The following is a 21,548-nucleotide window of genomic DNA, read 5'->3' on the forward strand; positions in this document are numbered from 1 at the left end:
CTATCATATGTCTATGCATACATTCCATAGTACCATTTTGTTGAGGAGTATGTGGACATGTAAGCCATCTCTGGATCCCATACTAATTAAGAAAAATATTAAAAGCATTATTAACAAACTCTCTTCCTCCATCACTACAAAATATTTTAATATTGTGTCCAACTTGATTTTTAATAATTGTCTTGAAGTTTTGAAAACATGATAAAGCATCAAACTTTCTTTTCAAAAGAAACAACCAAAAGAACCTTGAGAAATCATCAACAATGAGCATATAAAAATTATATCCTTTTCTGGATGGGATAAGAACTGGTCCCCAAAGATCAACACAAATTAACTCTAATGGAGATTTAGAAATACTCTTAGATAATTCAAAAGGGAGTTTATGCATTTTACTAACAAAGCATGCAAAACAAAAATAGTTTTATCACCAAGCAAACTCAAATACTTATTCTAAGTAAATCAAAAGTCTTTTGACTAGGGTGACCCATTCTAAAATGCCACTCTTGAATGATAGAATCTACTCCTGCAATAAATACCTTTCCTCCATTATCCTGATTTTTTTTATATTGTGCCAAACATAAACACCTCTTTTACTCGGTCCTTTTTGAAGATTTGTCCTTTTCTGTTTATCCTTAACACAAAAACTATCATGATGAAACTCAATATAGCAATTATTATCTCTAGTTAACTTAGCTATAGAGATCAAGTTATGCTTAACTTGAGGCACATATAAAACATTTCTTAGAATAAAACTATTTTGTTTTTAATTTAAAGTCACATTTCCCATATTTGAGATCGGGAGATTAGCTCTATTGCCAACCATGATGTTGTTTGATCCTTGATATTATGATTTCTGAGTCATGCTGGAGTCATAGAATGTCATATGATGGGACACCCCATTGTCTGGGTACCAATTAGGGTTGTTGATAGAATTTAGGGTGATAGCAACAAATGCTTTTGGGATAGCATAGCACTGAAGAGCTGTATGGTTCCTTCTTCCACAAAATTGACACGTAACTTGATTTTCACCTTGATTTCGAGGACCTTTATTATTCTGAAAACTATCATTCTGATAAAACCCACGACCCTGACTTCGATTACGACCATGACCATGACCTTTGAAGAGTTGACCACGTCCTCTTCCTCTTTGAGAAAAAAAAAAATAGTATTAAAACTTTCATTTTGTTGGCTGAGAATTGGAGGAAGCAACTGAAGTCGCTTCTTTTGAATTAAAAACATCTCATAGATGTCAACAAATTCTTGAAGTGATCTGAAAGTGGTGATATTGGTTACAACGCTTTCATAATCACTGGGAAAACTGTTTAAGGTATACTAAACCAAATCATTGTCTAAGATATGCACTTATACAACACTTAAAGAATCAGCCAAAAACTTTATTTTATTCAGATAATCAGTCATGCTTAACTCTTCCTTCTTGATATTTTGTAAATCCCTTTTAAGCTGAAGAATACGAACACTTGATTGCAAAGCATAAGCGCACTCGAGAGACACTCATGCCTCACGTGTTGTAGGAACACAAATGATCTGAGCCAACACTGATTCAGTAATAGTGGCTTTCATCCAACTTAAGGCAAGCATGTCAGACCTTTTCCAAATTGCAAATTCAGGATTTGGAAAAGTAGAATTACTTAATTTCAACAATATACTAAGCTGGGGCAATATGAGATCCATCAACAAATTTGATGAGATCTTGACTATACATGACAAATTCGATTTGTGACTACCACAACAGATAATTATTGCGATCTAATTTTATTGAAACTAGATTGGCAAAGTTATTCGATTGGATGCTGGTATTTGGGGACAGTGAGGAACTTGACGTAGCCATGAATAAACACAACACACTTGAATTTTTTGAGATTTTAGCAACTGAAGGATCCAACACTTCTTGAATCAAAGGTAAGCATAACAGCTCATCCACCTAATTGGGAAGCGTGATCAACCAGTTAGAGTCGCCCTTGCTCTAATACCATGTTAAGATTTGGATTTAATCACTCAAGACTTATATCAGTCATGCACACCACACGATAACACACAACTATATAACGTGGTTCAACCTTGGAGGCCTATATCCACAGATCAAGAAAGACTCTCTACGCTATTTCACTTTGAGAGAGGGAAGCCTCTTAATTTATGAAAGAGAGGAACATTACTGAGTTAGGAGGTTTCCCAACCAACTTCAAATTCTTAGGTTGGTTGGGATTCTCCAAGTTACATCTATCTTGAATACATAGAGTCTTCTTATTGTATTGGGACTCAATTACATTAGATTGAGATAAGTTGAAACATGTGAGTCTTTCTTCACAAGGGCTCCTACTTGCATTGACCATAACTGAAGTAGGAGACTCATCCCTATCTTCACATATGGTTCTTCCTTTACGTGAGGACTCTATATGAAATGAGAGTCCTATTCCTTCAACACTCATCCCTGTTTTTTCGGTTCTGATTTATGTGTGGTGATATCTCATCACCACCATTATGCTGTCTTTCTGTTTATCTTCATATGACAGATGATTTGATGTTGTATTTCGACTGATTCTAGTGAAATATAATTTTTAGTCCAAAAAAAAAAAAAAATCACCCTCATGATTAAGGGTGTAAACAGTTTTGGTTATGTTCCTTCACCACGTACCATTTTCACTCAAATTAATTTATACAACAACAACAACTACGCTTTCATCCCAAAACAATTGGGGTCGGCGATATGAACCAACAAAGAAAATCATTCTGGGTCTTCCACATGAATCCTTCTCCTCCAACCATTTCTAAATTCATAGGGTATGACTAAGTTTTTATGCTAGCTGTCACTGGCCTACCGCAACCCTCCTCCTTTATCAGGGCTTGGGACAGGCAGTGTATAACTAAACAATTATACACATAACTCAAATTAATTTATATAATATATTTTTATTGCCCAAAATAAGAAAAAAGAAAAAAAAAGAAACTGATGGTGCCAACATTACATATCAACACGAGTTGCCAAAAGGGAAAGAAGCATGAAAAAGACTTGTTGGCATATATTATTGAAGGCATAACATTAGAGAGAGTTCTTAAAAGCAACTACAAATTAAAATAGTAACAAGATCCTCGAGAAGAAGCCGGAGTGCTCAACTTCATGACTCAAAGCTCATAGCTTCTTGGCTGGGGTGAACCCGTAATTAACTCCCCACAACTCAAGAGACGCATCGACAAAATTGTAGTGACCACCATAGAGAGACAGAGTCTTGTTGGCCAGCCCTTCCCTCACAAATGGGTACGAAAGCAGGTTGCCCAATGACACATTCACCGCTTCCTGCACACGCAATCAACAGCAACCAACAAAGAGGTTAGGCCACGTTCTTGTTAATACATTGTCCCCAGTCCAGCCTTGGCTAGAGGGCACACTGTACATGTAATCAGCCTTGCCTACTTCCACTGTTTTTATGGCTTTATACAGATGCATGAGATAAGGGACGTACCACTTCGCACTTGGCACATTGCTCTGCAAAAGACAGCTCACCGTGGTTTGATTTCACCTTGTTCCTTGCTGGCAGACATATTTTCACCCAGTCCTCAATGAAGTCGCTGCGAAATCATTGTCAATACATATAAATCATGCTACTTGCCATACAAGATCAAGAGGGAATTAAGGAGGATTTGGGGGCGTTTGATTGTGAGACAGGACTGTGTAGAACAAGCCTGTTTGGACATTGCTGGATGGGTGCGGATATGTCTTGGACAAGTCAAGTTTTTGTGCCAAGTGTCTCGGACAACACTGCTTCAGAACAAACAAATTTGTTTTCTCGATAACCATGGAGAAACTGCCTAGTTCCTCAAGTTCATTGGTGTAAAACCATAGTAACCATCTGATTAGCTCACGAGGGCTCCTTTCACCTGGTAGGTGCGACGTGTGTATGTCACCAAGTTGACAGGACAGCATGATTTCAAAACCCAAATGTGCATATCCTTTGGTTGGTAGGAGATGTCAGTGCACATCTCCTTGTGGTGGGACGTTGCAGGTTCAAACCCCAGTGATACGTTGAAAAATAACTGGTGGGGGGTCTGTCTAACCCCAACTTGCTTTTCAAAAAAACAAAAAGATGGTTACTTTGGTGCAAACACAAATCAGGTGAACCACCAAATAAGAAATTCAAGGTTTTCTAGCTTAGGCAACTCACAGCCCGCAAAACACCATGGCCATGTGGACCAGAGCGGTTCATCTGGTTAGGGGCTATCCACGGTCAGATCAACTTTGCCTTACCCCAGTACCATCTGAGGGCAGATCAAGTGCAATGTGATTGCACACTTTTGATGTGCTGCCCTCACAAGGCCTTTTGACCGTACCTGAAATCTTGTGCCCATAAAAACAGCAATTTAAGGTTGAGGGTACTTATCCTTTTTAGGAAGTACCCTAATTCTAAAAGTTATATTATACCCTAGAATAAAAAACCAGTGAATGTTAAAAAAAGAGGGGAGAAAAATTCCGCAGTATCAAAACTCAAATGGAAGCTGTACAATGTGAAAAGATTCGTCTCCTTTTTTTTTTCTGTCCTCTATACCTGCTAGTGGTTCCGTCATCTTTAAGGGACATGAGACCCTTTATCCCACCACAGGCGCTATGTCCAATCACCGCAATGTTTTGCACCTTTAACCAAGCAAAAAAAAAAAATGAAGAAAAAAAAATAACAAATTTTTTTAACAGCAAAAGCTGCAACAAGATGTCAAGAATAGCAGAATTAAAGATAAAAGGAAACAAGTCTTATCACACTAAAAAGATGGTGTACGATGTGCACGACACGCTTCTTAAGCGAAGACCTATGAGACTGATCAAACGCTAGCCTTTAATGCTTTTCATTTATTTAGTTCTTGGTTCTTACCGATGAGAACGAGATGTCCTGGCTTTCTAGAACAATCGATTCCTGTGACAGCACTTTAAGTTTAATGAAAAACATAAAAGAAGGTGCAAGTTATTGTTATCGTTCTCACTTGAGAATGCTTCTAGATTGCACATCCCATCTGTCATACGCGCTAGCGCTCTCGTCCAGGAGACTCGGACTCCATCATATTCAAGAACTTACAAGAACTCGATGTGAGCAAAGGATGATTCCCTTTAAAAGTTACTCAAGAGTCAATGAGAAGTACAGTGATTGTGAAGCTGTCAACAAGCTCCACGGATCTACTTCCCCATTGGCAATTAATTATCTTTCTTTGCAGTTTATAATAAAGTGAGAATTAAGAAAAAAAACCGTAGTTCTTAACTTGGTGAAGCAAAGAAAGACGTTAGCCACTTAACCTTCGGGAAAGGACATGAATCGTCAAACTCATAAACAGGGATGGCAATGGACCGGGGAAAGCGGGATCCGTCTGAACCCACTCCGTTTGGGGGCACGGATGAAGGACATAAATGGGGAATGGACCCGGGATAGAGGTGAAATAAAAACCCATGCAGGACTGAGACAGAGATAAACTTACACTTTCCTCCACCCTGCCTCACCTTGCACCCGCCTGTCCCCAATCACTATTAGTAAAATGATTAAAAATATCTTTAATTATTTAATAAAAATTATATATAACTCTTATATATATATATTCTTAATTCATAGTTTTTAACCCTAAAGCCTAAAACAATCCAAGAAGGGCCCCACAAGACGCGTTGTAGCAAACGTTTCGTGTTTGGGGGTCCAAATGAACGTCACGTATATAAGCACATGGGGTGCGTATCCCTGTATGTGTCAGCATCAGTTAGCATCGGAGTCCGGTGCAATTTCAAAGACTTAAGTACTCTTTCTTGCCATTCTCGCCATGAAACGATGATTCTAGAAAATGACAAAAATGTCTTTCATCTAGAAAAGGGAGGATGATCTCAACTCTTTAAAGTCCAAACATTCTGTTTTTGCCCTAAGCAGTAAACTCATCTTCCGTAACAGGAGCTCTTCAAAATATTTCATCCTAAACGTTCCGGATAACCCTTTGACAACGCACCATCTGTTATAACATGAGCTCCCTTTGACGACACACCCTTTGCCGTCGTCTGCTGTCATCAGAGCACCCTTTATCGTCGCTTGCTGCCGTCAGAGCACCCATTGTCGTCGTCTGCTTGTGAGAAATAGTTGAACGTATCTATTATTTATCATGATACTAGGGTGCAAGCATCGAACTGAGTAGATAGAGAATAGCGATTTACAGCAGAGATAATGGTGACAATGTCGAACTGAGTAGACAGAGAGCAACGATTTACAACAGACATCAGATCAGAGAGTAGTGATTTACAGTAAAAATCAGACCAGAGAATAACGATTTACAGTAGAAATCAGATCAGAGAGTAGCGATTTACAGTAAAGATCAGATCAGAGAGTAACGATTTACAGTAGAGATCAGATCAGAGAGTAGCGATTTACAGTAGAGATCAGATCAGAGAGTAGCGATTTACAGTAGAAATCAGATCCGAGAGTAGCGATTTACAATAAAGATCAAATCAGAAAGTAACGATTTATAATAGAAATCAGATTAGAGAGTAGCAATTTATAGTAAAAATCATATCAGAGAGAAACAATTTATAACAGAAATCAGATCAGAGAGTAGCGATTTACAGTAGAAATCAGATTAGAGAGTAGCGATTTACTGTAGAAATCAGATAAGAGAGTAACAATTTACAGTAGAGATCAGATCAGAGAATAGCGATTTACAGTAAAAATCAGATCAGAGATTAACGATTTACAGTAAAAATCAGATCAGAGAGTAGCGATTTACAACAAAGATCAGATCTGATTTCTACTGTAATCGCTACTCTCTGATCTAATGTTTACTATAAATCGTTGCTCTCTGATCTGATCTTTACTGTAAATTGCTAGCCTCTAATATGATTTCTACTGTAAATTGCTACCCTCTAATATGATTTCTACTGTAAATCGCTACTCGCTGATCTGATCTCTACTGTAAATTGCTACCCTCTAATCTGATTTATACTGTAAATCGCTACTCGCTGATCTGATCTGTATTGTAAATCGCTACTCTCGTATCTAATTTCTACCGTAAATCGCTACTCCATGATCTAATTTCTATTATAAATTGTTACTCTTTGATCTAATATCTGTTGTAAATCGTTGTTATCTTTTTACTCAGTTCGACGCTGCCACCATTATCCATACTGTAAATTGTTATTCTCTATCTACTCAGTTCGACGCTCGCATCCTGGTATTATGATGAACAATAGATAAAATGATAATTTCTTTGGTAGTTCCACTATTTCTCACCAGCTGACGATGACAAATTAAGGGTGCTCCGACGGTAATAGACGACAACAAAGGGTGCTCCGCCGGCAGCAGACGACGACAAATAGTGCATCGTCAAAAAGAGTTTCTATTACCGCAGATGGTGTGTTGTCAAAGGGTCATCCGCTGATAGCATAAGAGTTTACTGCTTAGGGCAAAAACAAAATGTTTAAACTTTTTGAAGAGTTAAGATCATCCTCCTTTTCGTGGATGAATGACATTTTTGTCTTTTTCTCGAACTGTCATTTCATGACAGGAATAACGAAAAAGGGTACTTAAGTTTTTGCAACCGTACCAGACTTCGACGCTAAGTGATGTCGACACACAAGGGAATACAAGCCCCACGTGCTTATATACGTGGCGCTCATTCGAGCCTCCAAACACGCACTGTAGCAAACCCTCCCTCTTGGGGGGAGAACACACAACATCCTCCCTAAAACGACACTTTGGGCTTCTTTAGTTCTCTTTTCTTTCCTTCTTTAAGTCACCACAGTCGACCCTTTTGGCCTCCTCTCAAGGCTCCTCATGCCGCTCAGCGTGACAACTTGACCCTCTGGATCGCTCGGCCTCTCTTCTCTTCCTTCTAACAAATACAACGGTAGGAGATGAAGATGATAGATTTGGCGAGATGTGAGAATGGGAACAAGGACATGACGGGGTTGGGGATGGAGACTAAGATGATAAATTTGAAATGAGGCGGGGGCGGAGGTCCAAAGTCCCAAATCACAGGAATGAACGAAATCGAAGATGGGTATCGATGGGAAGGAGCTGCGGACCCATGGCCAGGTGTGGAGCTCACATGGGAGACGATCTTGTGATGTTGATGGACCATCTTCATTGTGCGTGCAAGAGAATCACGACGTTGGTTGTTTCCCCCCCTAAATATTTTATTTTGGGAAGAAAAAGAAACGGTTCAAGAAGAAGAATGATGGACACGGTGAAACGCGGGCGAGTAACGCGTGTGATGAGCCCAAGCCCCTGGACATCGTCTCGGTACTCTACTCTCTCCCTTTCAGTTGAACTGGTTGAAGTACATTGTCGTTTTGTTTTTTACTATCTCTTGATTTGTTGGTTGTTGTTTTTTTTGTGTGATATTGTTTTGGACTGTGAAGGACGTAATTCTGTCTGGTGATTCTTTGTCTATGGTTTCTTTTTGTTTGATATCTTGTTTGTTGTAGTTGCAACTCTCCTTGTGACGGTAGATATTTTGCTTAATGAATTGGCAATTGAATCTCTCTCTCTAAGCCCGGATCGAGCAACGGACTGAGCCTAGGCCAACTCAGTTCGTTGTGCCCATATGTGCGAAACACCGAGTGACCTGAGCTTGAGTCAGGCTCAGCCCGATTAAGGCTCGGGCCAAACTCAAGCCAAGTGTGTGCCTAAACGAGCAGAGATCAACCCAAACCGAGTTTAACCAACTGAGTTCAGGCTTGGGCCAAGCTCGAGCAGCGAAGCTTGAGCACCATTTTCCGTGGGCGAACCCAGCTTGAACATGCCAAGCTCGGCTCGAGCTTGGCTAGTGTGCATCCCTACTTGGATGAGATACAAACAATGCTAAAAGTGAGAACAAAGGAATTTAAAAACACGCGGCATGCTGAAAGTACGAATTATAAAGTCACATTCGAGAAGAAAATTAACAATTATAAAGAGTCAGGCACTCACCTTGAGATGCAAGACGGCGTACTCGATCGCCGCTCCCACTCCACTGTACCGTACCTATTGCCAATCAACGTCCAAACTACGTTAGAGATTATCTTAAGCAAACTATTGTTTAACCATACAAGATCAGTGACTCTATCGAGGAAAGGATTAGCCAAACTCTTATTTATTTATTTAGTTTAATGGACCTGATCATATGCGGGAACCATGTTAGCGATGTTCCGGACCATGAAAGCCTCCCCTGGTTGAAACTGCATCACATGCGACGGGCAAACTCTGGAATCGGAGCAAGCGAAGACCATGTACTGCAGACAACAAGACGACCATCTTGGATTAGTGAATTTCATATTAATACATTCAAAAAAATAATGTTCCAGAAGACCAACTCAAGCAAAATGAATATAATATTGAAAACCACATGATAAAGTCGTAATGATGTCCCAGACGTCTACATAATGGCATGATTCCCTTCTCTACGTATTCTAAAATGATAAACAACACAATACAAAAGTAACGCTGCCATTCGCTTTTCCTGAGTATGTTAGATGATGGTGGTGAGGGCGAGATCAGAAATTGAATCGACCTTCTTTACAATCCGACTGTCCTTGTGGAACTTAATTTGTTCAAAGGGCGCGTGAGGGTGGTTTCACATGAAGAGTTTTTACAGCGCCGTAGCTCCTCATATGAAACAAGTAATATGACGTAGTTTTAGTTGTTTCATGCGGTGATGACAAAAAAACGCACCATAAAACTCTGCAGGAGTGCCAATCTCGCATGGAAAGCAATCCTCAGCCCACATGGACTCAGATGCACTGCAGAAAAAACAATGGGCTTTCTTTCAGCCATGGTCTTCAGAAACCATTTTTTCCTACTTTTTCCTGCACCTTTCGGCAGACGAGCAATCGGCTGCAACAAGCTTTGGCCCTACCAAGCGAATTGCACCAGTTTTTTAACACCACACTCTGATAGAGTTTTGGTCGCGGTCAGATCAGGTGATATTCCAAAAGACAAAATGTTTGTGTTTTGTACTCACCACCGCACTTGGGTTTCATCCTTATGTAGCGATGACATCAGCAAGTGATGCCCCCACAATAGTATTGCGGTGACGATGATGGCTACCGACGGTGGTGATTTTTTTTTCTTTTTTTTCTTTTTAGACATATTACAAGGTCCAACTTCAAATAAAGACGCCGTTATCGGGAGCGACCAACTTGAGCTGCGTTGACTCCGCCTCCCTTTTTTAATATATATATATATATATATATATATATATTATCAAAATTTCCTACTTTTTTCCTTACCTTGGGGCTCTGTCCCTTGGAAAGTTCGCCGAAGAGTTCCGTTTTCTTCCTGGAAAGATTAGCACATGATTACTGTCAAGTAAACAATTAGAAAAGAAAAGGGTGGGAACCCAAGGATCGCGTCCCTCTGCGCGTGTTAAGAAAAAGAGATTCTTAATTAATTGATTATAATGTGATAGTGATGATGCTTAACTGGTAGATCTCCTTCTTGAAGAAGTCGAAGCCTTGCTGGAGTTTATCCAAGGGGCTCTCCGTGGAGGCAACTGCGGGGCCCGCATTCTGCTGCAGCTGGCTCGTGATCTCCCCGATCTTTTGAGCTGCCAGTGGTTCCAGACCCTTCGATTCACTGAACCCCCACCTCAATCATGTTAAGAGTACAAAATAATAATACAAAAAAGGTCGGTAGTGAACAAGAAAAGCATGAGTTGGAAATTTAAAATTTAATGGGATGAGGCTTAGTCAGCTAGACTGGCCGTCAAGGTTCAAATCTCATGGGCGTCACCTCTTGCTCAAAGCCGAAGCGTGACGACAATTTCAGGGCAAGAAGTATGCTCATGGAGTTTTATGCCACCAGAACAGTGCGGGCGCTTTCTCCGTGTAAATAAAAATAAAAAAAATCAAGGCTAACAATTTCTGTGAATTAGTCGGACAAGTTTGTCATTTCGAAAGCAAAAGAGGGATGTACAGGTAATTCCGCAACCCGGTTCGCCTTAACGTTTTTGTGATAAAGGTTACTGCTGGTGTCTTCCACATTGACGAAAATACCCCTATAAAAGGAAACTAATCCTTGATGTTACTCCCGACAGGATGACATTCACCACCGGCAGAATTGCGCATGTACCTTTCTAAAATGACAGGCCTGACCCTGAAAAATGAGGACATGACTATCATTTTGAAAAACTGGACGGCAGGAGTGCAGACGGGAGCCAGATATGATAATTACAAAACTACGGGTAACCGTTAAGCTTCTTGACCATAAGATATCTGAGGTAATAAACAATAACAACTTCATGAATCATGACCAAAATGCCCTTGAAGGCGGCAATCAACGGATCAGAGATTTTAGATGAGAAAGAAAAGCGATTCTCATTGGCCGTTTCGGTGGGTTGGAAAGAAAAGAATGTCAGCGAGCATCTTATTTTACTCATAATCCCCGTTATTAGCAGTAATAATCACGATCAGGTGGAGGTTTTTCTTTTCATTTAGCGTTACTCTTTGCGCTTACCTAAGCGTGGTGACTCTCGGGGCGAGAGGTAAGCCTCAGCTTTACGCTGCGAGGACAGTGCTTAAGTACGACAAGCAGAGCCAACGCGACTAGGTCTTTGATGCGGGATGGTTTCTGCGAGTAAAAATAAAGAAAAGCGAAGTTTTACCTCACAAGTTTGTTCAGTCCTGCAACAGATTCCTCGTACAAGTCCTTCGTCATTTCTTCCCTCTGCGGTTCAACGGAAAAGTACAAAAAAAGGAAAAAAAAACAGCTTTGAGAACATGATTAAAAAAATAACTCAGCCATGAGAGGGCGATTATGGCTAATCAGCAGGATAATTAAACCTCGCATTATCGAACGAGAATTTCAGCCACAACTTAACGACGAAAGCAACAGATTCGATTATCAAATTTCAAAGAGCAAAGAAACAGTAGAGATCACGAGAATTCCGTTTTCTATTTTCCGTCAAATTCGTCAGAGGACGATAAAAAAAACAGGAGAAAATCGTCTCATCGGTAAACTGGAAAATAAGGGAGGCCTAGATTTGCGAAAACTGCAAACGGAAATCCAGGATATCGTCGGATCCAGAAAAAATCGAACGCAAGATCTTTCACCCAAACGCCTCCGATGAGAAAGAGCGGAAACGGTGGGAAAGATCCAGAGAAAAAAAATTGCTAAGAAAGGGAGCAAGTGAGAGAAAAAGAGACCTTACGGACGTTCGTCTGAGAGAAACTGGAGAGTGGGATCGTTGTCTTCTCCTCGTCTTCTTTCGAGAGAAAGAGAGAGAGACGGATCGACGAGGATGCCATGTATATACTGGTGGGGGTGCAGCCTAACCCTGGTTACCCTGCTAACCCTCTTCGGATCGCGCGTCTTAACCATGGTTTCAGTCTTAGACTTATCCAATCTGGACCATGGTTTAGGTAATTGTCTTCTATGCCCTTACTTATTTTAAAATATTACCGTTTTATTCTTAAGGCTGACAGCTTGACATACCTTCGAGGGTTTAAAAATGGATTTCAGTACTATATATATATATATATATTTATTTATTTATTTATTTATACTCGAAGAAACCGCTCCAGGCGCGGAGACTTAGCGGCGCTGGCTCAGCCTGCTTTACTAACGTTGGCCTAAACCTCTGAGGGTTTACCCCTCGACCCCAGGGAGTAAGCCAAGCTTTGGCTTACACAGGAGATGACGCTCGTGGGATTTGAACCTGGATGGTCCGTCTAACAGTCTAGTCACTATCCTACTATGCCAAACCCCTTGAGTCAGATTTTAGAAATATTTCAAATCGGCATGCAGTTTGGATTTTGGATCGGGTCTGATGCGCATCTTTCTAAAATGCGTTTAGATGCTTCCTGGGTCCAACACATTTTCTGGTGGCTATCCAACTTCATAAGTGGGTCTTGATGCATGCTAGATCCTACACCAAACAATATGTACTTCGTTCATGCAAACTGTAGACCACAAAGAACTAAAAGAGGTCATGTTGTTTTCTGATGGAAGAAGAAATTAAGATGATTCACTTTCATAGGAGCATGTAACCAATGTTGTCAGTATCGGTATTGGCCCTGAGTCGTTTGGCTACCGATTCAGCTGTATTTGCCGATGCTGATATTCAAGTGAATCGTTCTGTTCTGTATCGGCTCAAAAATAATAATAATAAATTATTACGTGTCAATCATAATGTGACGCATGTTAAAACTATTAAAATGATATTAAAAAATTATTTCTTGGTGCTTTTTATATTTATTTTAAAAATAGCCGATTCAAGCTTGCAGCGTATCGTTTTTCTTCTGATACGACACCGATACTGATAACATTGCATGGAACAATTAAATCCAGTGTTGTAAACGGGTTGGACTTACCACAAAAGGGTTAGCGTAGTTGGAAAGCGCTTCGGTTGTTAGACGGTCAGTCGGGGTTCGATTCCCTTGAGTCGCTACTCCTTTGCACAAGCCGAAGCAAGCATAGCACTCAGCCCATCGCATCTTCAGCGCCCAGCCGACGACTATGTCTCTGACCTAGTAGTGGATTTCCACCGGGTCAAATATGAAAAAAAAAATGGGTTGGACATGAGCTAGATATAATGGGATGCGACTTAATTGGAATCAGAGATGCAAATCCGAAATTAGATTCACAGGAAAATCTAACCAAACTAACTAAGAATTATATAAAATTATTTTGAGAAAGCAGAAAATTCTAATAAATGAACTGGAAATCTGGAAATAACTGAATTACTGATATTTTAGGTCTCTTTGAACTGCTAACCCTATGAACCTCAAAGATTTAACCTTTCTATTTCAATAAAAAAGAAATGATATAAGTTCTCTAATGTTGATAAGCTTCCTAATAACATATGGATCTAATATAGATCCAATATCCACATAAAAACTGTGAAAGAAAAATCCAACATAAAATGGATTCAGTTGGATTCTTATAGACCCATATATGTGTTTCTTTCGCTCTTGCATCATAGAGTCGGATACAAACTCGGATCTACAGAGTCTCTACCGCATCTGAATCTGATTATGGTATATATACCCTAATCGGATCTATGTTCGCATGTAATTCAGTTGGATCTTATCGGACTTCGAGTTGGACTCGGATATGTAAAATTGTTAAAATCAAGTATGAGTCTGATTATCATTCTGAAACCGTTTTGCTTACCGAATCTGAGTAAATGAACTCAGATGCTAGCAGATAGAACACTGAAGAAACCAATTTGGGCTAGGCAGGGCTCACTGAGGTTTATCAAACTTGGGCAAGAAAGCAACCCGATCCAGCCCCCCCCCCTCAGATCAATGTAGCTTACGTATATTCAAGATAGGCTTAAGTAAGTTGGACCAGGCCTTCATAAAAACACTAGAACCATAATAGTTTTGAAAAAAGAAAATATTTGGACCATAGGCTACTTCCAACGTGGCTATTCAGAAGTGAAGGTCAGCTGGTAAAGGCTCAATCAGGTGTAAGCTACAAACTTTTTGGCCCAACCCCATGAGGTGGGATCAGATCAGAGTGTGCACCTCTGGATGCCGTTGATCTCAAGATGAAGGGCATCCAAAGCCTGTACGAATGGGATGCCGATCACATCACTTGGATGGGTCCCAATCTTTTTTTTTTTTGGATGTTTCTTATTTAGTGTGGACCACAAACCTTGTGTTTATTTTCAACGAAGGGATGCAAATAAAACCCGAGGATGGATCAAATGATTTGACAAAACACAAATTTTTGTGGACACTACTGCCTGCACAATCAATGGTGATTATTGAAGTGAATGGTATCCAAAGCAGTGTTGTCAATATCGGTATCCGTTCTTGTGAGAATTGCATAGACAATGTGACTCAATATGCATTGTATTCGTTCCTCAACATACTCGGTATATATAGAGTTTACAAATTACCGAAAAAATAAAACTACAAGAGATACAAGAGAACTCGTCTATACCGAATTCTTAGAGATAAGACTAATTAGCATAGATATTTAATTAGCATAACTAAAAAAAACTTTGTGATAGGCCGGCCAATCTTCAGCCTTATCCTAATCTTAACAACTCCGGCCAACTATTCAAGTGTATATATATATATATATATCGATACTCAAGTGAATCGTTTTATATCGACCAAAAAATAATAAAAAAAACAATACATGTTGATGAGAACATGACACATGTTAAAACAATTAATAAGATAATATTAAAAAAATGGTAATTTTTAATATTTATTAAAAATAGCCTATTCAAGGGTGAATCTTATTATTGATTTTCTGGCGATACAATACATATAAGAAAATCGTGCAGGTTATGGTGCTTAACACATAAAAAAAATTGAAAAAGAGTTTGGGCCTGTTTGGGATCGGTAAATGGGATGGGCGTTTATGGAGTTTATGAATTTGAGGAAGTGGCAACTGCTTACCACCTCTACAAATCCATCTTTTAGTGTAAATACAAAGGAGAAAGTGCCTCATTTCCCATCCCAAATGCATAAATGCCCATCCTAGCGCCTAGATTCAAATGGGACCACCATGGGCGTTTGACCAAGATTCCAAACAGGCCCTTATTTACAAAAGCATACTTATAACATTTTACAATTCAAATCAATACCCAAATAATTTAGAATGTATATGTCACTTATTTTATGGGTAATCAAAGCATACCTATGGTTAGTTCCTAAGTTAGTCTTTCTTATTTTCACACAAATTCATATATATATATATATATATATATATATATATATATATATATGAATAAAGAGAAAAAATATTATTGGGGGTAAACTAGGCAAAGAGATGCATGTATAATGATGCAAAAACTGGTAAATTTTAAATTTATTAACTATGGTTAAAAGGAGAATAATTGCCGGATGTATGAATTTGAATAAATGACTATATGATTTTTTGCAGTAAATGTTTTGAGGTATGAATACCCAGTTTCTTTTTATCATAACCATGATTCATGCCATTTGAGCATCATCCTTACGCGATGGCTGCCTCAAAAGATAGAAAATAAAAGTGAAATTCCTTTTGCCCGATAAAGAAAAGATTTTGGAAACAGTCAATCCCTTAATTATTACTCCATGGTGCACATGCATAACCGGGGAGTGCAACTTCTTCTTTTCTTTTTTTTTGATATTTACACGTAGGGATGGCAGCGGACCGGGGGAAAGCGGGGCCCGCCTCGCCCCGTTTGGACCGGGGATGAAGGGTATGAAACGGGGATGGAGGCGGGGACGAAGGTTAAAATCCATCCCCGTCCGGGGGTGGAGGCGATGGACGTGCACTTTTCCCCGCCCCAACTACTTTTCCCCGCAATATCCCCGCCCCGCCGCGCCTCATCCCCGTTTGAACCGGGGATGGAGGATAAAATCCATTCCCCGCCGGGGATGGAGGCGGGGGTGGAGGATAAAATCTTGAGGGGGGGGGGGGGGGGGTGGAGACCTTGTCCCCCGCCCCCACCCCGCCCCACTGCCATCCCTATTTACAGGAAAAAACCACCTTTATGATCAGAGACCTAGCCGCGCTGGCTTTGCTTGTTGTACTTAAGGTCGCTGTCCTGACAGCTTAAAACTCAATGGGCTTACCCGTGAGAAGTGCAACTTACTCTTAAGAGAAAACAAGGCTTTTATAAAGAAAAAAAGAAAAAGAAACAACTTGTCTCTCCTCAATTAAGCTAAGGATGGGTAATTGTATCCTCCATGGAGAATTTAACCTTGCAGGGAGGCGGGTCCATTAAGTGATCCGGTTCTCAGTAAGGATTTTGTCATCGAAAACAAAACTTACTAGTGTTTACACCTTCTCTCACACCAATTAATACTTTTTAAACAGAAGATAGAGATGGTGTGCATGAGAGGCTTCCTTCTTTTCTCGTGAACATGAGAAAGAAAGACGAAGCATGCATGATGGTGGCCATGCGTACAATGATACATACTGACCTGAATCGGCCTGTATCTGCCGACGTATCGCCAAAAAATCAATACATACTGACCTGAATGGGCTATTTTTTGATAAATATAAAAATAACTTAAAATTAATTTTTGATATTATTTTTATAACGATACAGATCCGATTTCGATACTGACAACATTGGTTGATACTGAGGGTGGATTTATATGTGGATGGTTAGTCATGAGTCTCTACATTGGGATTGGTTTGTGGAAGACTAAACTGGAGATGGGGGAGATCGTGTGGATGAGTACGTTCGAGATTAATTAAAATATCTTTCTAGAGCTTCTCTCTCTCTAAAAAAAAACACTTTTTTTCTAGAGAGAGAGAGAAAGATAAGGCTTGCATACATAGCTCCATGCACGTTACGAGGGGAAGGCTTGTAGGCGTGGTTGGTGATTATATGTAGTGGCTGGCCTCGATTAATTACCAAGAAGAGTCACGATCAAAATAACCAAAAGTCTTACCAAGTTGATGTGGCTATCTGTCATGTTTCGTGAAGAAACTGAAAGGCTTAGGTCATAATTAAAATTGATAATGTCATCCTGATACCGAACAGCCCAAGGCAAAAAGAGTATGCCCTTGACTTTACCAAGAGGGTGAGTACTGTGAGAGGCTGGATCAAGTGCAATGGACCTAATGTGGCTTGATCGTAGGAGAGCTTCTCATCATAAAAATCCAAATAAAAAGCTCATGATGATTCCATTTACAGAAAAAAAAAAAGATAAACATGTTGAAAGTTGTAACTCAAACTATTGCAGTTTTATTATTCACAAGGAAAAACCAGAATTTTCTTTTTCCATGAAGAATGGGGAAACCATTCTCGAGATCAGAGACCTAGTTGAGCTGACTAAACCTGTCCTACTTACAGTCGGCGCTTTTCCGACGGTATAAACCCATGGGATGATCACCTCTTATTCGCATAGATTCGCTTGCTTCGACATGAGCAAGGAATTTAATGCTCTTGCTAATTATATGCAAGGAGCTGAGGCCCATGATAGTGAAACCTTGACCACCCGTCTAGCAGCCAAGCCACCCCCCCCCCCCTACGCCAAACCCCTTGGAGCTAGGCAAATTAAACCAGAGTTTCTCACCAAGATGGCCAATAGTAAGGTATGCTTATTAAAGAAAACGGCTAGATGAATGAAATCCTTCTATACACATATATCCAATCTTGGTTTATATTCAATCCCCACCACGCATCTCGCATGCAAGCCTTGAGATAGGTGATACTTGGGCAGAGACACTCAAGTGAGATTGCCAAGTAGTAATGAAATATATAATTATATCCAATATGACAGTAATTATTTTTTTGCCGGGTGCACATAGGCAAGCTTTTGGTTGATAAAACCCTGGAGGTCCCCCTACCGGAAAGTACTCTTAGCAAGGGATGCCCCTTCAATGTTGTCAGTATCGGCCTGAATGGGTCGATACCTAACGTATCGGCAGAAATTCGATACTATAATAATTAACCTGAATCTGCTATTTTTTCATAAATATAAAAAATCCATAAAATTAAATTTTAATATTATTTTACTAGTTTTACCACATGTCACATTCTGATTGATACGAAATATTTTTTAATTATTTTTTAGTCGATTCAGAACGATTCACTTGAGAATAGGTATCTGCAGATTCACCTGAATACCGATAATGACAACATTGTGCCACTTCATGTAATATATTTTGGGCATGAGGCCATGTTAATCTTCCCTGTATCTTTTCAATTTTATCATATGTCTCTAAAGAGCTAAGTTTTCAATCATTAAATGAGATATTTAATTAGCTTATATTAGGTTGTATAGCAACAAGGAATCACATCTTACCAGTAATGAAATACAAAAAATCAAAGTTAGATTACTAAAAATGATGTGTTGCCATTAGTCCACTGTTGTTCCATAAAATTAATAGCATACTGTACACCAAAATGTTTTTCATATAGAACTGGTGCATGACCTGTGTACTGACCAATAAATTAAGAAACATATACTTTAAAAAGAACCAAATTCAACATTTTTAATAAAGTTCATTAACAAAAAACATTTTTTATTAAAGTACTGCTTTATATAAGGCAAATCATTAAATGATCTGTTCATGACATGGGAATATATACCATATCCTATACGTTGAATCAAATTAACTGCGTCATAGGTGAGATCGTATTAAAAGGACCAAAATATCTATATATCCATATAAAAAATGAACATTGAAGAAAGGAAATAATTTGTCAAAATATGTTCAAGTTGTCATTGTATGATAAAAGTTATTATATAAAAGCATTTTACTTTCATAAATGATTTTGGAAATTGCGTGGTGCTTCTGACCACTTGAGCTCGATTACTAAAAGGCTTTGACACCCACCCGGGTCGCCCCGCGTGCATTGGGTCTGGGGAGAAGTTTGCTGACCTCTTTTTCCCAAGTTTGACTCTCACCGGGTGTGCAGGTGCATTTAACTGGTGGGCTCAGTAAGGGCTTGGGTGTAGGTGAATCCACCCTTGGTTTACCTCGCAAGGAGGCATGCCCAATAATTAGTGACCCGGTTCTGGGTGAGGGTTCCTCATCATAAAAAAAACTAAAAAACTTTCGGATAAAATAACAACATTCATGAATTTACTGTAATTGCCAAATGAAATTTACAAACGTAAAAGGAAGTGAAGGAAATAACTATTAAATTTCTAGGATATATAATATCCATGGAGAATATATATAAACATAGAATAAAAGATTAATTATTATATATATAGGGCATTGCATTTCTACTAAATGAAATATGCTAAAAGAGTTTTTCAAGCTTTTTTTGTTTTATTTTTAAATTCTGATGGTACATATGTGATCTATGTAGTTGATTTTATAAGGGCCAGCTCTTAAAGCTTTAAATTTCTACACGTGGGTGGGTTTTATAACGTTTGAAAAATCAACAATCCAAAATCTTTGTAAATTTTTGGGGCTCTAAATATAATTTTTTCATCAAAAACACATGATCCAGATATGGATTTCTAGTAAATCGATCATGCCCAATACATTTATAGAGTCGGAACCGCGAAAAAGTAATAGAAAAGTCGAAAACCCATTTAGCACATATGTATTACCCTAATATATATAAAAAACATTTTAAACGAACTAGTTAGTGTTTTAGGCTGCACTAGCAGCATTGAATGGAACTGGTGCGCCCCTGATGCCTAAATACAGTTTCCATTCTCCATTCTTTCTTTCTTCTTCCTACATGACCAATGTTGTCAGTATCGGTATCATCCGGGGGCACCGATTCAACTGTATCGGGGATACTGATACTCAACTGAATCGTTCAGTATCGGCCCAAAACTTATAGCACGTCAATCGTAATGTGACACATGTTAAAACCATTAAATTAAATTTAAAATCATAATAAAAATATATTTTTTGTTATTTTTTATAATTATTAAAAAATAACATATTCAGACCTGCAGGGTATCGAATTTCTGCCGATACTGATAACATTTGGACACAACAATCGAATATGGGCTCCGGGTTTTAAGCATTACATCAATTTGAGTTAAGACTTGAGTTCTCATTCCATTGAAGAGTAGTCCTATTTCTTTTTCTTTTTTTTGGTTTTAGTGGTTTTCTGAGGGAGAAAAATTTATTAGACAAACATTGGTTACATTGCTGTTGTAAGAAGCAGCTCCTGTGCATATAAAAAGCTAAAAGGTATAGTTAAAGCTCATAATTTATTGGAAAAAGTACAGAAACTCCAAGCAATATCATATTTCAAAATATACCTCGTTGGGACAATATCGTATCTTTTCACACTTGCATCTCCCTAGTTAATGCCAATGTACCATGAAAAGCAAAACAAATTTAAAAGTACTCCACTATCTCATTCATATATATATATATATATATATATATATATATATATATATATATATATATATATATATATATATAGAGAGAGAGAGAGAGAGAGAGAGAGAGAGAGAGAGAGAGAGAGAGAGAGAGAGAGAGAGAGGTTACCAATGTTGGAGATAGGATGGGTGCTGGAGCAGCAAAGACTGGGCTGGTCCTAATTAAACGGGGGATGGGAGATGAAGGGTGGGCTCTACAAACAATGTAAGGGGAGATGGGTGGTGCAACCAATTGCAGGGCCCTTGTTGGTTGATGAGAAGCCAAGCTCAGCCCCTGAACCCAAGTGGTCGACATAGTGCAACTTGCACTGTGGCTGTTGGGTATTTGTTGACCGCCCTAGAGGATAAGGAAAAGAAAAGCCAAAGGCCACTAGTGATTGATGATTCTCTCTCTAGGGATGAGGATTGCACACTTGAGATGGAAAGAGGCTGGTTCATCATCACCATGGCCATTGTATGGTTACCATGGAGATAGGGGCCTAAGCTTTTTGTTTGGTCCACTACTTTTTCTTTTTACCTAATTGGTATCTCGATTCCTTTTTATTCTTTTTGTGATCTATTCCACATAGTCCGTGCTCCACATACTAGGCTGATTATCTAATGGGCTTAGAACCATCTCCCATGGAGATATGATAAACTTATTCCTTGTATTATCGATAAGTATAGTATAACAATTCACACATTTATATTTTGGAAATACAGAAACAGACGAGTTTCACGGTCGAACTATCAAACAGAATGAGATTTTATCCTAAAAATATTACAATTTTATGTGATATTT

General features: G+C 39.0%; 1 protein-coding gene across 3 annotated transcripts; it reads right to left on the reverse strand.

Annotated features, from left to right (window-relative positions):
• Positions 1-3,018: 3,018 nt before the first annotated feature.
• Positions 3,019-21,062, reverse strand: LOC149836866 (carbonic anhydrase 2-like). Of its 3 annotated transcripts, XM_090005623.1 has the most exons (10): positions 20,877-21,062; positions 13,313-13,468; positions 11,605-11,666; positions 10,425-10,577; positions 10,232-10,280; positions 9,119-9,235; positions 8,934-8,987; positions 4,560-4,645; positions 3,480-3,585; positions 3,019-3,313 (listed from the first exon to the last, which is right to left on the reverse strand). In XM_090005623.1, exons 1-10 carry the CDS (start codon positions 21,060-21,062, stop codon positions 3,149-3,151), a joined length of 1,134 nt encoding a protein of 377 aa, XP_089861749.1. In that variant the 3' UTR covers positions 3,019-3,148. The 3 variants fall into 3 exon arrangements, with proteins under 3 accessions (XP_089861749.1, XP_089861750.1, XP_089861751.1); XM_090005624.1 differs by lacking the exon at positions 13,313-13,468; XM_090005625.1 differs by lacking the exons at positions 13,313-13,468; positions 20,877-21,062 and adding an exon at positions 12,146-12,234.
• Between the last annotated feature and the right edge of the window lie 486 nt (positions 21,063-21,548).

Source organism: Nuphar pumila, chromosome 5, assembly GCF_984573655.1.
Source record: "Nuphar pumila chromosome 5, dmNupPumi1.hap1.1, whole genome shotgun sequence".
Classification (NCBI taxonomy): Eukaryota; Viridiplantae; Streptophyta; class Magnoliopsida; order Nymphaeales; family Nymphaeaceae; genus Nuphar; species Nuphar pumila.

Excerpts from the sequence above, each read along its gene's own strand:
- LOC149836866 (XM_090005623.1), bottom strand. The coding sequence starts at position 21,062 with ATGTCGACCACTTGGGTTCAGGGGCTGAGCTTGGCTTCTCATCAACCA. Across the intron at positions 10,281-10,424 it reads TTCAAGAAGGAGATCTACCA|GAAGAAAACGGAACTCTTCG; the intron begins GTTAAGCATCAT and ends TAATCTTTCCAG. Across the intron at positions 3,586-4,559 it reads GATGACGGAACCACTAGCAG|CGACTTCATTGAGGACTGGG; the intron begins GTATAGAGGACA and ends ATGATTTCGCAG.